At 34.0% G+C, this 15,872-nt stretch overlaps 1 protein-coding gene across 6 annotated transcripts in view; it reads left to right on the forward strand.

Moving 5' to 3' along the window:
- Positions 1 to 15,872, forward strand: part of ZNF148 (zinc finger protein 148) — a 145,684-nt gene that overhangs the window by 30,088 nt on the left and 99,724 nt on the right. For 4 of the 6 annotated variants that reach the window (XM_004373607.1, XM_023728781.1, XM_023728779.1 and 1 more), the window contains 2 exons: positions 2,572 to 2,652; positions 10,415 to 10,550. Coding sequence is in view for 2 of the 6 variants with exons in the window: in XM_023728783.1 (XP_023584551.1) it covers positions 2,623 to 2,652 (30 nt within the window). In the remaining 4 variants the exon portion in view is untranslated. The remainder of the gene's footprint in view (positions 1 to 2,571; positions 2,653 to 10,414; positions 10,551 to 15,872) is intronic. The other 2 variants (XM_023728783.1, XM_023728782.1) reach the window with 1 other exon arrangement.

The raw sequence follows: 15,872 nt of genomic DNA on the forward strand, positions 1-15,872 counted from the left end.
TAGTCTGGAAGCTCTGCTGAAATCTGTGCACCATGGGTGACCCTGCTAGTATTTGAAGTACCAGTGGCATAGCTTCCAGCATCACAGCATCACGTAAGCCACCACAGTACGACAAACTGACAGACAGGTGGTGAGTTCTGCCTTTACTGTCCTTAATTTTCTAAGTGAGTATAAATTGGCCCAAAATAAGAATAAGCCTGTTCTACATTAGTAGAAGTTAGTGTTTCTAAATGAAGAGTTGATTTGTCAAATTTTCTTCCACCATTAAAAAAAAAACAAAAAAACTTTATTACCTTAGAAATTAATATTCTTGATAATTTTTGTGGGGTGTCTACTACTAACACATCTCTATCATCTGGATCTTGCTACAATAATTCTAAAACTTCAACTTTTGCAATCTTACTTTTCTAGGGGGAAATTGTGGGTTTCCACAGTAGAGGAAGGGTTGTGATAGGAAAGATATTCCAAAATTTATGTTTACGGATGTGGACTTTGAGGTTATATTAGAGTGTGTGTGTGTGTGTGTGTGAGAGTGTGAGAGAGAGAGAGAGAGATGTTTCCTTCTTGCTGCTCTATTTTTGTTTCCTTTTAACATACCTAGTTATGTTCTTTGATGTATGACAGCCTTAATCTAGGGCTTTTAGTAAAAAGTGATGCAAGAAGGTGAGTGGGCTTTTTGGGAGATGCATTCAACAAAATATTAATATTTTAAAAATATTTGTCCAGTTTGTAGGTGTTACTGTATTATGTGATTAGATGTTATAATGTCTTGATCGTGGGTAGATATATCAGATTTCATATCAACTTCTAAAAAGACTCAATCTATACTAAAATACATAATTTGAAGAAATTTTATTTGCTTCAAGTTGGAAAACACACACAAATTTAATAGTGAATAGCAGTGTAGTATAGATACAGTTTTGCATTACTTTATCTCCTTTTAATAAAGTCTTCTATAAGAGTAAAATTTTATGACTTTTATGATCTTTTTGGTACTGTTGCTATAGAAATAAGATTTAAAAACTAATTTTGCATAATTGAAGATAACGGTATGTCTGCTTTTGAATGCTTGACTACAAAACTTTGAGGTAGACAATTAAGAACTTATAAATATTTAAAACAGATGTCCTCTCTGTAACTAGTTAAGCAGCAAAGCTACCGACTGGCTAAGCACTAGAAAATGCAAATTATCAGAAAGGCTGTAGTGTTTGTAATCCCTGGATAAAATTATATAAACACAATCTTGAGTTTATATACTTGGTTATTTTCTAAAGATTTAAAATTTCTTCCATTGTTCTTCTTTTACACTTACAGCTTTTAGTGATTCGTACAATATTTATTTAGCGCTAGAATATGGGTTAGGGCTGTTAATACGAAATGCTTTACCTATTTTTTCTGAGTAATATTTCTTTGGCCTGTTCTTTGTTTCTGATAATTCAGCTTTCAATCTTCATTACTTTTATTTCATGTACAAGGAAAAAAATGTACCAGTTGTAAGAAGAAAGTGATCTATATCACTTGTCCGATATCAGTGCAACACCAACATAGGGTGTTTATTTTTTGTGTTAGTCTCTGCTTAAGTGGTGATTACAGCATGACATTTAAAAAGTATCTATAGTTCATTTTAGCATTATTAAATACCCTTTGCCTTGAAATTTTTAAATATATTTTTCAAAAACTAAAACCTTAATATATTTAGATTATTGATCTGAGGGAGGTGTTACTATGGGATTTTTGAAAGAATTTTATTAGAAACCACCCAAGTGTCCATCAGCAGATGAATGGATAAGCAAAATGTGGTATATACGTACAGTGGAATATTTTTCAGCCATAAAGAAATAATGATGTTCTGATACATGCTACCACATGGATGAGCTGTGAAAACATTATGCCAAGGGAGATAACATCAGACAGAACAAATATTGTATGCTCCCACTTGTATGAAATTGTATAATAGGCAAATGCAAAGAGATGAAGTTTATTAGTGGTTACCAGAGACTGGGGGGAAGGAATGGGGAATTATTGCTTAAGGAGTCCTTGACGGAGTTTCTGTTTGGGGTGATGAAACACTTTTGGAAATGGATAGTGGTGATGGTTGTACAGCATTGTGAATGTGATTAATGCCACTGAATTGTACATTTAAAATGGTTAAAATGACACATTTTCTGTTATATGTATGTTACCAAAAAAAAATTAAAGAAATATTATTTTAGTAATGGAGAGTCAAAATATGATCTTAACAACAGACATTTTGTGTTCTTCCCATTTTAAGATATTGTAGGTTATTTTCTTGATTTTAAAGAAATTTTAATCCTCAACTAGAAGTTAAGTTTGAAAAAGTCCAATTAGTGCATGAGTCATTTTTTATCTTTGTGATATCATTTAGCACTGATGGTTCATTACAGTTGGACTAAGCATTACTTGCTACTAATTTTATTTAATCTGTAAGTATCTACCATGGAAGGATTTTTGTCAGATTTAGCACATTTAAATATAACTATTTTACCTGACTCTAGAATATATCTAATCCTGACTCTTTTGGGGTTAACCTGTATTTTTGTACTTTTGTAGGATTAAGGGAGGAATCTGCAGCCTGGAAATTCAGCCAAGTGATCTGGCGGGATGGGCATTTGCCTGCTATACTTTATAGAGGTATTCCAACACTGTTTATTCCATCTTTAATTTTTACCTGTACCAGGCAGATGCTCAGGTGCTTGCACATGAACACACCTACTGTTGGTTCATACGCTGTGTTTACTGGACAATCCCTTTTCCTTTTATACCCACCTATATATGGCATGGATATGATGTATAAATACGTATTGTTGTTGGTTGCCTTTGAGTCATTCGACGCATGATGACTTTGTGTGCAGAGTAGAACTAGACCATAGGGTTTTGACCTTTCAGAAGCAGATCGCTAGGATGGAATGCGCTCAAAGTCTCCTGCATACTTGATCTAGATGATTCCGAAGATGAGATTTTAGATTTAGAGTTGATGCTGGAATGGGTTAAGACTTTTGGGATGATGTGATGGAGGTTCTGCATGCGGGAAGGACATGAATTTTAGGGAATCAAAGGGTAGAATGTTACGGATTGAATTGCGTCCCTTCAAAATATGTCTTGGAATCGTAACCCTTATGCCTGTGGATGTAATGTCATTTGGGAATAGATTTTTCTTTGTTATGTTAATTAGGGCATATCAGCGTAGGATGTCTCTTAAGCCAATCACTTCTGAGAAATTAAAGGAGCAGATTAGGCACAGAAGCAAGGAAGCACAGATGGGGCAAGATAGATGCCACACCATGTGAAGATTGCCAAGGAACCGAGGAACAGAGCTGAAAAGGGACAAGGACCTTCCCTCAGAGCCAGAGAGAGAAAGCCTTCCCCTAGAGCTGATGCCCTGATTTCGGACTTCTAGCCTCCTAAACTGTGAGAAAATAAATTTCTGTTTGTTGAAGCCTCTGGGTGGTTTAGAATCTCCAATCTTTTGGCTAGTAGTAGAGCATTTAACCACTTGCACCACCCAGGGACTCATACAAATAGCATAGTATCATATATATAGATATAAATATTTGTACATTGAAAAGAATTAATGTTATTGATGTTATAGTATAAAGTCCAATATATTCTCTCACTTAACCAGATTACTTGCATATTACTTTTCGGACTCCAGTTCTCTTATGTTAGTAAGGTAGATGATCCTTTCTTTTCTTTTTGGCCTATTTTGGTGCATGTGTTGGAACCCTAGTGGCTCAGTGGTTAAGAGCTACGGCTGCCAAGCAAAAGATCGGCAGTTCGAATCCACTGGGCGCTCCTTGGAAACGCTATGGGGCACTTCTGCTCTGTCTGATGGGGTCGCTATGAGTCAGAGTCACCTTGACAGCAGCGGGGTCAATGGGGATGCGTATATTAAAACTGTGCTTTTATTTTTCAAACAAAGTGAAAGAAAATGAAATATTTAACAGTTTTCAAGGTATTTACATATCTGCCAGTGGCTTATATCCTCGTGTAAATTATAGATGATCATAAAAATTCTAAAGTTTCTCAGTGACTGTTTTGCTTGCAAATTCTTTTAAAACTTGAGGATGTGGAAATAGTAGCAATTTAAATGACTTATGTTAGGATTTCCCTCTTTTTCCATACCTTTTGATAATTGTCATGTTCGACCTTTTCACTCCTCACCCAAGTTTATGAGTACAGACTTAAGCAGTAGAGAATGTTATAAGGTCAAAGGCTTTTTCCCCATTCTCATTCCCTGTTAACATTTGTGTGTGTGTATGCCCTTCTAAAAATTATCATACGTATGCAAACATTTATATGTATATCTTTATTTACATATTCTTTATGCAGATGAGATCACACCATACCTATTGTTCTGCAGCATGCTTTTTTTTAAACTTTCTATATTGTTCCCTTCATTTCACTCTGTAGTTTTCCCGTATTTGTATGTAACGTAATTTAGCTGGTCATGTATTTATAGATATTTGGGTTGTCAGTTTTTTTGCTATTGTGAATGGGAATGTAGTGAATATTCTTGGGTACATCTTTGCAGGTATTTTAAAAGTATATCTGCAGTATTAATTCCTGAGGGGAAAATTATTGGGTCAAAGAGTATGTACATTTAACATTTTGATGGATGAACTGCCAAATTCTCAAAAAATTGACCTAGTTATCAATAGTCTATGAGAATGAGAATCTGTTTATCTCCTTGTCAGTATTAGCTAGTGTCCAGCTTTTTAATATTTGCCAGTTTTATGTTGTTTTGCTTTGCTTTCCTTTCATTGTGAGTGAGTTTGAACATTTTTTTCATTGTTCGCTATGTGCGTTTTTTCAGTGATCTATGTGGTCATGCTTTTCACTTTTCGGGGCCTGTTTGTATATTAGGAGCCCTCGTGGCGTAGTGGTTAAGAACTACAGCTGCTAACCAAAAGGTCGGCCGTTGGAGTCCACCAGGTGCTCCTTGGAAACCCTGTGGGGCAGTTCTGCTCTGTCTTGTAGGGTTGCTATGAGTTGGAATTGACTCGAAGGCAGTGGGTTTGGTGTTTTTGATTTGTATATTAAGGAAATGAGCCCCTTGTCATTTGTTAGACAAATATTTTTGCTAAGTGTTTGCTTATCTTTGATTTCGTTTGTGTTTTGGCCTTACGGAAGTCTTAGTTTTTTATGGTTGATTTAGTGATGTTTTCTTTTATGACGTGGGGGGGTTCTCTAAGGTTTATAAAGTCTTCATTATTGCTTGTAGGACTGACTTTCCCCCCACATTCTAACATCTCTGAATGACATAAATCCCTGGCATGTCATAGTTTGACATTTCCTCCTTGCCTTCCTTTCTTCCACATAAAATAGTTGTGTGTCTTAAGATTGGTAGTTTTAGATTCAGTTAACTATGGTACTTGAAAAGCAATACAATGTGGAGATTCAGCTTCACTTTTTTCCCAGATGGCTAGCCAGTTGTCCTCACTTCAGTTATTGAATGATGCATTTCTTCTCCACATATTTGAAATGCTGCATTTGTCATACACAAAATTTCCATGTCTTTTGGGGGCCTGTTTCTGAAATCGGTTTTATTTGGTTCATCTACCTGCCTATTCTTGTACTGATAGTATTAAGAGAATTCTGTAAAGGAACTGCTCATAAAATTAATGTACATAAATAATTATGTTTCTTTTATATAAATAGCACACAATAGGACTAATAATGGAAGAAAAAATATACATTCCCATTAACAACTAAAAGATAAAATGCCTGGGAGCAAATTTAATAAGTATATAGAACCTACTTAAAGAAAATTTTGAAACTCTACTGAGTGATAAAGAAAATTTGAATCATTTCAAATTCTTGCATAGGAAGACCTTGCTGAACTTGTTTATTAGTTCCAGTAGGTTTTTTGTGGATTTGTTGGGAATTTTCTACATACAAGGTCATGTCATTAGCAAATAAAGACAATTTTACTTTTCCCTTTATAGTCTGGATGCCTTTAATTGCTTTTTTCCCTCTTTTTTATTGTACTAGCTAGAACCTCCAGTACAATGTTGAATAGAAGTGGTGTGTGGTTTCTGATTTTTAGGAGGAAAACATTCAATCTTTAACCATTCACTATTATTTTAACTGTAGGTTTTTCATAGATGCCTTTTATCATGTTGAGGAAGTTCCCTTCTAGTCCTGATTTCCTGAGAGTTTTTTTTAATCATGAATGGGTTTTCAATTTTGTCAAATGCTTTTTTGTGTCTGTTGAGATGTTCATGTGGTTTTTTGTTCTTTATCCTGTTAATATGATGTATTACATTAATTAATTTTCAGATGTTGAACCAATTTGCATTCCTGGGATAAATCCTACTTGGTCACAGTGTATAATCCTTTTTATATGTTGCTGAATTCAATTTCCTAATACTTTGTTAAAGATTTTTGCATCTGTGTTCATGAGGGATATTGGTCTGTAGTTTTGTGATGTCTTTTTGTAACTTTGGTGTAAAGGTAATACTGGCTTCATAAATTGCGTTGTGAAGTATACCCTTTTCCTCTGTTTTTTAAAGGAGTATGTAAAGGTTTGGTATTTCTTTTAAAATATTTGTTAGACTTCATTAGTGAAGCCGTCTGGGCCTGGGGTTTTCTTTGTGGGAAGATTTTTAAGTACTAATTCAGTTTATTTGTTGTATTCAGGTTTTCTATTTCTTCTTGAGTCTATTTTGGTAATTTGTGTCTTTTAAGGAATTTGTCCATTCCATGCAAGTTGTCTAATTTGTTGGCATAAATCTATTTATAACATTCCCTTATAATTCTTTTTTAATTTCTGTAGGGCCTCATGTAATGCCACCTCTTTTGTGATTTTGGTACTTTGTGTTGTTTCTCTTTTTTCATAGTCATCTAGCTAAAAAAACTTGTCAAATTTTGTTGCTCTTTTCAAAGAACCAATGTTTTTTCTGTTTCATATTTTATTAATTTCTGCTTTAATCTTTATTATTTCCTTTCTTCTGCTTGCTTTAGGGTTCAGTTTGTTTTTCCTTCTAGTTTCTTATGGTGGAGGCTTAGGTTATTGATTTGAGACTCTTCTAATAAGTGTGCTTAAGGCTATAAATTTCTGAGTAATTTTGATATATTTTCTATAAATTTTGATATGTTTTGTTTTTGTTTTCATTTTTTTCAAAATGTTTTCTAATTTCCCTTTTGACCCATAGGTTATTTAGAAATTTGAAGTTTAATTTTCAAACATTTGAGGATTTCCCAGTTTCCAGTATAGTTGATAATTAATTTTGTCGTGGTTAGAGAACATACTTTGTATGGCTTCAGTCCTTTTAAATTTGTTGATGCTTGTTTTATGGCCTAGCATGTGGTTTATTCTGGGGAAAGTGCCACGTGTGCTTTACATAATGCATGTTGTTGTTCTGTGGAGTAGAAACTGCTCCAGTGTGGCTCCATTCTCTCCCTCCTCCTGGGGGGTACAAATGGTTAGGTGCGCCACTGCTAGCCAAAAGATGGACAGTTCGAACCCACTCAGTGGCGCCTTGGAAGACAGGCCGGGCCATCTGCTTTTGAAAGCTCACAGCCTTGAAAGCTCTGTGGAGCGCAGTTCTATTCTGGACACACAGGGTTGCTATGAGTTGGAATCCACTCAACGGCAACTAACAACAACATGTTTCATCTATATATGTTATCAACCCAGCCATATAGTGGTGTAATCATTGCTTTATGCATCCTTATGTCTTTTAAAGAAGTTAAGAGAAGAAACGAGAAAATACACGTATAGATTCTTTTAGATTAACTCATGTACTTACCATTTCTGGTGTTCTTTGTTTTGTCCGGTGGACTTGAGTTACTGTTTGATTTCATTTCCTTTCAACTTCAAGAACTTCCCTTAGTGTTTCTTGTAAGGCAGGTCTGTTAGCAAATTTCTGTCAGTCTTTGTCTGAGAATATCTTTATTACGCCTTCATTTTGAAGGGTAGTTTTGTTGCTTTTTTGTTTGACAGTGCTTTTTTCTTTTGACACTTTGAGTATGTGATTCCACTGTCTTCTGGCCTCTCTTGTTTCTAATTGGAAGTCATCCATTAATCGTATTGATGTTTCTCTGCATGCCGAGTCATTTTTCTCTTGCTCCTTTCAAGAATTTTCTCCTTGCGTTTGCCTTTGACATTTTGACTATGACGTGTCTAGGTGGAGGTCTCTGTGTTTCTCCTCCTTGAGGTTTATTGAGCTGCTTGGATCTGTAAGTTGATTTTTTGTTTTTGCTTTTTTTGAAAATCAAATTTGGGAAATTTTTGCCAGTGTTTTATTAACATCTTTTTCTACGCCATTCTCTTTCTTCTCTCCTTCTGGGACTCCAGAAATGTTGGTAAGCTGGGTGTTGTTTCACAGGTCTTTGAAGCTCTGTTCATTTTTCTTCAAATTCTTTTCTCTCTGTTCTTCAGATTGGATAATTTCTATTGATATGCCTTTAAGGTCATAGTTTCTTTTGTCTGCCGTCTTGAATTTGCACTTCAGTAAATTCATGTAGTGAATGTTTTATCTCAGTATTGTATTCTTCACCTTCAGAATTTTCATTTGTTTCTTTAAATAATTTCTGTGCCCTTATTGAGAATCTCTATTTGTTGATTTGTTGGTTCCATAATTTCTTTTAATTTTGAAAACTTAGTTTTATTTCTTTTAACACATACATAATAGCTGGCTTGAAGTCTTTGCTTAAACCAGCAACTGGGGGCACTTAGAAACACTTTATATTGACTGCTATTTTTCCAGTGTTATATTTTTCGCAAATTAACATGCCCACACATATAACATGCATATCGTGCATAGGAAAACAATGTGCAAGGGGTTGTGTGGTTGGCAAAGAAACATATACACACACATTATTTGTGTAAAAATACGGGAATTAGGTTCACTCTTTCCTTTTCTTTATATATCATAATTTATTGTTGAAAACTGGGCATTTTAGATAATGTATTGTAACAACTCAGAATTGTGATATTCCCCCGATCCCAAGGCTGTTGTTGATACTGTTGTCATTTCACTTTGATTCATATATTTGGTATGATCCTGTTGAAAAAAATAACAAGTTCTGTTTTGTACAAAAGTTTATCTGGAAAAATAGACGAACATGAATATCCTGCCACATTTTGAAATGGAAAAGTACTGAGGGGTGAATAGCTTTATTAGAGTTTAAAATGTCTTAAGAATATGTATACAATGTTGAAATATTTAAAAAATAAAGTATGATTAATATGATAGTTTCTGAAGTTCAAAGATGCAATTATTACTGGTTTTACTCTAGACAAGAAAGATTATTCTTGCCTTTGCACCATTGGGAACTGATATAAAATCATTAATATATTATCTGGTCTCCAAGCTTCCTTTGAAGGTTACAGGCAGTCCCCAGATTATGAACAAGTTCTGTTCCTAAATCTGTCTTTAAGTCGAATTTGTACTTAAGTTGGAACAGTTAGGTATGGTTTGTATCTAACATGAGTTAATCAAATGTTTGTTTTAGTATGTAGTATATAGAGTACCTTTCTTTGCATAACAGCACTAAATAAACACTTCCAGATTCACTAAAACATCTTTAACCTCATAATAATAACATTTTGATGCATGTCACAAAGTAGCGCCCATTTGTTATTATGAACCATTGGTTGGTTTGTAACTACAGGTTGTATGTAAATCGGATTTTCATAACTTGGGGACTGCGTGTATGTACAGACTATCCTTGCTAGATGGGAATCTAATACTTTTACATACCTCCAGAGTAGGAAATTCCACAAATGCTTTAGGCTGTTACTATGCCCAGAAATAGTCAGGTAGTTTCCTTCTTGCATACAGTCTCTGGTCTTCGTTTTTTTGGATATGGTACACACTTTCTATATCACTATTCCTGTCTTTTTTGTCAACTCTCCCTGCCAGAGATTACTAATGATGTTTCTGTGTCTAGGTATTAATATATTTTTACAACTCTTGTCCTTTCTGTTGTGTACACACGTGTATTCTGAATGCCACTAGTTCTTTTTGTTGTTTGTAAGCCCAGACGTTTATTTATTTCTGTCTTCACTTCACAGACTCTATAAAGCAAATACGAATAATGTGTTTTAAGTGGTTCTTTAATCTTTGCTTTCTCTTTAACTCTGTAAGGTCTGTAACTCTGTGAATTTCCTTAAACATCTGATATCTCTGAAGCTATAGACTCCAGATCTAGGTAAATTATTCTTATAAGACCAGGATTATTTTACAGTTAATCACTTACCACTACTATATTTTCCCAATTTCAGACCTAAAAACAAGTCAGTGCTTTGGTCGTTCAGACATAGCTTAATATTTACAAAGAGTGATCACTTTAGTATTCATACCTGCTTTACCATATTGTACTTATATGGTATTTTTCCCTTATAAGTAATGTGTATTTTTGTTTGTTTGTTTTTGTTTTTGGATAGGAATTGGATGACATAAGTGATTAAGGTGGTATTGAGGGTTTCTGAAGCCTGTGAAAGGTGGAAACTCAACCATGATTTCTTTTTCAACTCTACAGCATTCCCTTCCTTGAAGTCTTCATTTTTACCTTAGTCTCAGGTAACTTCAATTCTTGTTTTTCATAATCATATATAAGTAGATTTTTTTCAAATATGAAAGCATTTTTTGATTGCTAGAACTTCATACTGAATTTGTACAGTAGTTTTTCTACGGTTTAGTGTTTATATCTGGAAGAAATGTGAGATTTAATTTTTTTCTTCAGAAAACAATTTTAAGGGAGAGTTGGTTAATAGTGATATAGTTTTAGATATTAAGAAAACATCTGTAGCTTATCATGTAATCTTATGTGAATTTTAAGTGAGAGATTGTTTTCTTGTTTAACCCTTTTCCTTAGTAGGTTATTGCATTTTTTACCCCTATCCCAATGCGCATGCGTGCACACACATTATATTTTCCAGAATTTCCAGGGAAACACTATTTTCATTTTTGGGAGAATTAGGTCTATTGGTCAAATTTAATGGCATTTGCTTTATAATTTTTGAAAAGTGAAAAGAACATACCAGTTTTTTTATATTTGTACATATTGTATGCTTGTCTACATTAATGTAAAGAAGCAGTCATGTAGATAATTAATTAAGTGGTCATTTATATTAGATGTATTAGTTAGGATATAGATTTGTTTGTTGTGGCAGAAGCTTAAAAAGACAGACCTTAAAAAATATTTACTTGAAAAGTCCAAGTAAACAATCCAGGGATTTTATGGAGACTCTAAAATTATTATGACCCAGGCTCCTTTGTCTCGTTCTGCCATTCTTAATATGTGGCTTCTGACTCTGATCCAAGATGGTTACCATCATGTCTGACTCTAGCCAAAAGGAAGATGGAAAAGAGGAGGCCATTCTTCTTTCCTGTAATCCTAATGGCTATAACTTAGTCACATGGCCGCAACTAGTTGCGAGGGAGACTGAGAAATGTGTCTTAACCTAGTAGCTATGTGTCTCACTTAAAATTTGGTTATTGAGTAAGAAGGAGAAGACATTCTGGGGATCGGCAATCTGTCTGTCATGTTAGGATTTGTATTAGATTTACTTTATAATATAATTTTTATTGCCGAAGACATTAACTTTTGGCCTCCAACAATACTTTGTAAATTCATCAATAATTTGGAAAGTCATCATGGTTCGTTGACTAAACACTGCTAGTCTTGTTATCATAAGATGGGGTAACATGTTGAAAGTTAAAATTGACTTGAAATAATTCATCATTTTGTTTTATTGACATTAAGTTGAAGTGATTCGTCTAAAATTTTAGACTCGCTTTAAAGCAAGAGTGAGGGGCTGTGGGTGGGAAGGTCTTTTTAGCTACATACAGTAAAATCTGCGAAAGCTGAAACCTGTTTAAGGCGGCAACCTGTCAAGAGAAGGAACACAAAAATATTTTCCAGTAATAGAGAAGTGGTAAGACTGCACCCTGTCAAAGGCGGAAAACTTGCAAGACCAGGAAAAAGAAAGCAATCCCATAGAGTTCCGGCTCTCATGAGTTTCACTGTATAAAGCTAAATGACGTGTAAAAGATTGCTTCTAATTCTAAAGAATCTGTTCTAAATATTTAGATATAATCAGAACAACTTGTTCCCAAAGACATTAAATACTTTAAATCATACTTTCTAGATGAAAAATATTTTATTATACATTACATTTTATGGTGCTTGTCTTAATGTGAATACTGTGAATAATATATACTTTGAAACAAGTATCAAATATTATATATTTCTATCACACAATTTATTAAAGAGTTGGAAACTCAAGTTGTCAATTTTCTACCTTATTTTATGTCAGTATACATTATACTTGGTACCTTTTTAAAAAAGACTTCACATAGCAATTAGTTTTCATAAATTTGTTTCATACTTGTATACAGTTTTTGTATTAGGTCTGTTGATTTAAGTTTATTGTTAAATGATTATAAAACAGTAGAGATGTTTTTGGCTTTGATGGCAATGAAGGCATCTTTAATCCTATTGTACTTCACAAATAGGGTTTGTACTATTAACGTGAGATAGCATTGATTTGATTTGTTAAAAAGGCAAAATAATGTTGATTTATATAGTTAACAGTTCTTCTGTTATTGAATAAGTCCTGATTACTATATAGTAAATATTAAAATAACCATTAATTTTTTAACATTCATTGATAGTGTACAGGGATGTTTGTTTTAAGAAGTATTTTTTGTCTTCCTTTTTATTATGCAAGAGTATAGAAAATTCAGTTTCCTAATAGAACCTGTATTTGCATTTTAATATTTGAATTGTTGATATTGGCATAAAATATGATAGATGTAACAACTAGATTAGCAGAATGTAGGATTCTTTTGTGCTTGACCCTCTTAACCCTCCCTCTTTTAAAATAAATTACAGTTGTTTCATAACAGTTTAAGTTGCCATATGTTTGATGTTTTAATTCTGAATACCACTATTTTTTGTTCTTACATTGTTTTAGAACACATTGGTGACAATTACTTGGAATGCAGAATATACTTAGATTATGCTTTATGTGAGGGAGGCTTCAGTATAGATACAGAAATGCCTGTTAACTTTGACTTAAAATTTATAAATTATTTTTCTGTGGTTAAAAGCTCATCATAGTTTCTTTTTTATTGTCATACTGTATAAAATGATTGATCTTAACGTGTTTATTATTTGAACATCTTTTATTTTTGGTAGCACTAATCAGAAAGGCCGGCCATTTTATCCAGTTGCCTTTATTGTGAATGATGCTTCTATTTGTATGTTTTGAAATAGTAACACTTTCAATGAATTGACTCGATAGCACACAACAACAGCACTTTTAAAATCAGCAAGGGTACAGTTTACAAGATATGCTTTATGGACCCAAAATGGTTGTTATGCAAAGATATATTTGAAAAAGATTCTAAATGTGGAATGTGCCTAGACAAGAAGTAGGTTCTGTTTTAAATTAGAGATGAGGCAGTTTTTGCTTAGATCAAAATTATACTTCTGAAGGATGAGCGAGAATAGAAAACAGTAGAACTTTTTAGAAATGACAAATGACAAATTTGTTAAAGGTTCTGGTATTGATAATGGAGTTCATCTCTTGCTTCATTTAATCAAATGATCCTGAAACTGATATTTATACACTGACTCCTCACTTGTCGACTGTCTCATTATTCAACATTTTGCATTTACGACAATAGTAAAAAATCTGACTATTTTGCACATTAATGATGTATGTCTGACAGTAACAAATGCTGAGGTACAAGGCGAGAGTAACAGCTGTGATGGTTAAGGTTATGTGTCAACCTGGCTGGGCCATGATTCTCAGTGGTTTGGCGGTTATGTAATGATATAATCTGCCAGTTATGTAATGATGTAGTCATCCTCCATTTTGTGATCTGATGTGGTCATCCTCCATTTTTGTGTAATACCGATTTTCACATAACGACCTGGTCTTTGGAACCTAACCATGTCGATAAATGAGGAGTGGGTGTACTTCTAATGCTGATACTTTTAACTTGCAATTTCTTACTGACTCATACATAGGTTAGAAATGTTAATATCTAAATTAAGCTAACTGGCATTTCTTGAATTTCTTGAGTATGCTTTGGATCAGAAATAATTTGTGAAATCTAGCTTCTTTTTTAAAACTTGTTTTCAGAATATGTCCCTTTGAGTATTGTTTAATTTGGGAGAACATTTTGAGTGGGAAATTATTTTCATCGCAAAGACAATGATGTTTAGGTTTCTAAGCTTGTCAATTACAATCCATATTGATTCATAGTATATAGTTCAAGTAATGCTTTGTTCAGTAAAAGATTGATGGGAAATAATATTACTGCCAAACTCAATAAATAAAACTTAATAAAAACAAAAACGTAGTATCTTTAAATGAGAAATACTTGTTTGTTTTTTTGAATGCTTGAATGCAAGTTAAATTAAAGATAAAGTTGCAGATGGATACTCGTGTTATTCTGCGAGGGAACTAGGTGTCCTTTAAAATTTAGAGTATTATGGCACAAATCTTCAAATCTATTTTTACTTTAAAATTAACAGCCTTCTTTTCTTTGCTACAGATGTACCTTTAGCACTAATTTTACATTTATCAGCCATATTTAGGATTATTATTAGTATTATTGTTATTTCCAAATGGAAATGGGAAAGTAAAGGAAAGAGGAGAGGTAAGGGTTTGAAGAAAGAATGGAGGAAGGAAGATAGTTTAAGTGGGTGTATATAACCCAATAAAAAAAGAATGGGTTGAAATTCACTGAGCTGTGAATACTGTATGGAAGTGGGAAAATAGATGCAGAAAGGGTCCACTCCTCCTAAAGGAGAAAAGGGGACTCTGAGTCAGAAAGTTCTCCCATGGTAGCCATTAGATGCAATAACCAAGTAAGGCAAGTTTGAGTGCTTTACCAAGCCAAGCAGTGGTGATAGGATGCCCTCAGAGTAAGTGGTGAGAAGGAAATGAGTCCGGCGAGTTCTTGATACGTCCAGGGCCGTTTCAGATTGAAAGATGGTATGGTGTGGTAAAAAGTGCATCAAGCCGGGTAAGTCTGGATTGAAATTCCAGTTTACTTACTTCCTAGCTATGCGACTTTGGGTGAGCCCTAGTTTCCTCATCTGTTAAATGGAAATACACTATTACTGCCTTGAAAAGCTATTGTAAATATTAAGCGAGGTAACCTATGTAAAGGTGCCCAGCTTAACACACATGAGGTATCCTTCTTCTCTGGATTTTCATAAGCTCTGAACATTATAATACAGACACAAACCTATAATAAAATTTAGAGAGATATTTTCCTCATTAATTGCATAGAATTCTCATTAAAAAAACTGAGTAAGCATTTAAGTGCCTTGTATAGTTGATTAAAAATGAATAGTAATACCCAACTTGTCCATGTTATGCTTCTGTTAACTTTGTCTCTGAAAACAAGCCCAGTAGTCCCCTGAGCTTAGGAAATAATTGTCGCAAATGCTTATATTAAAAGCCCATGTGTTTAACTTCTTATTAAAAGCCCTGACTCAAAGCTTATTTACTCTGTTTCATCTTATAAATCTATAAAGCTTAGTTTCTAATTGCTTGCACACAGTTGATTAGGAGAATTAAATTAGAAGGTGACAACAAGGGAGCCAGCTGTCTCTCCTGGAAGGCAGGAGAAAGTGATGGCTGATAATTTATGTTCTCTTTAAGTACAGCATTGCCACTAGGCTTAAATGGCTGGGAAGTTAACCAAGTGCTCCAGTTACTCAGCTGAATCAAACATACATTTATCAATAGGAAAGAATGGTAGATTAGGGAGTGGGGCATTGGATGGAACGGGAAACTGTTGTGGTCCCGTTTCTACCCCTGTTGTCATACCTTCCAGCTTCTCTGGCCAAGGAATGGAGATGAGGGAAGGAAAAGC

Source organism: Trichechus manatus, unplaced genomic scaffold (genome assembly GCF_000243295.1).
Source record: "Trichechus manatus latirostris isolate Lorelei unplaced genomic scaffold, TriManLat1.0 scaffold00026, whole genome shotgun sequence".
Lineage (NCBI taxonomy): Eukaryota > Metazoa > Chordata > Mammalia > Sirenia > Trichechidae > Trichechus > Trichechus manatus.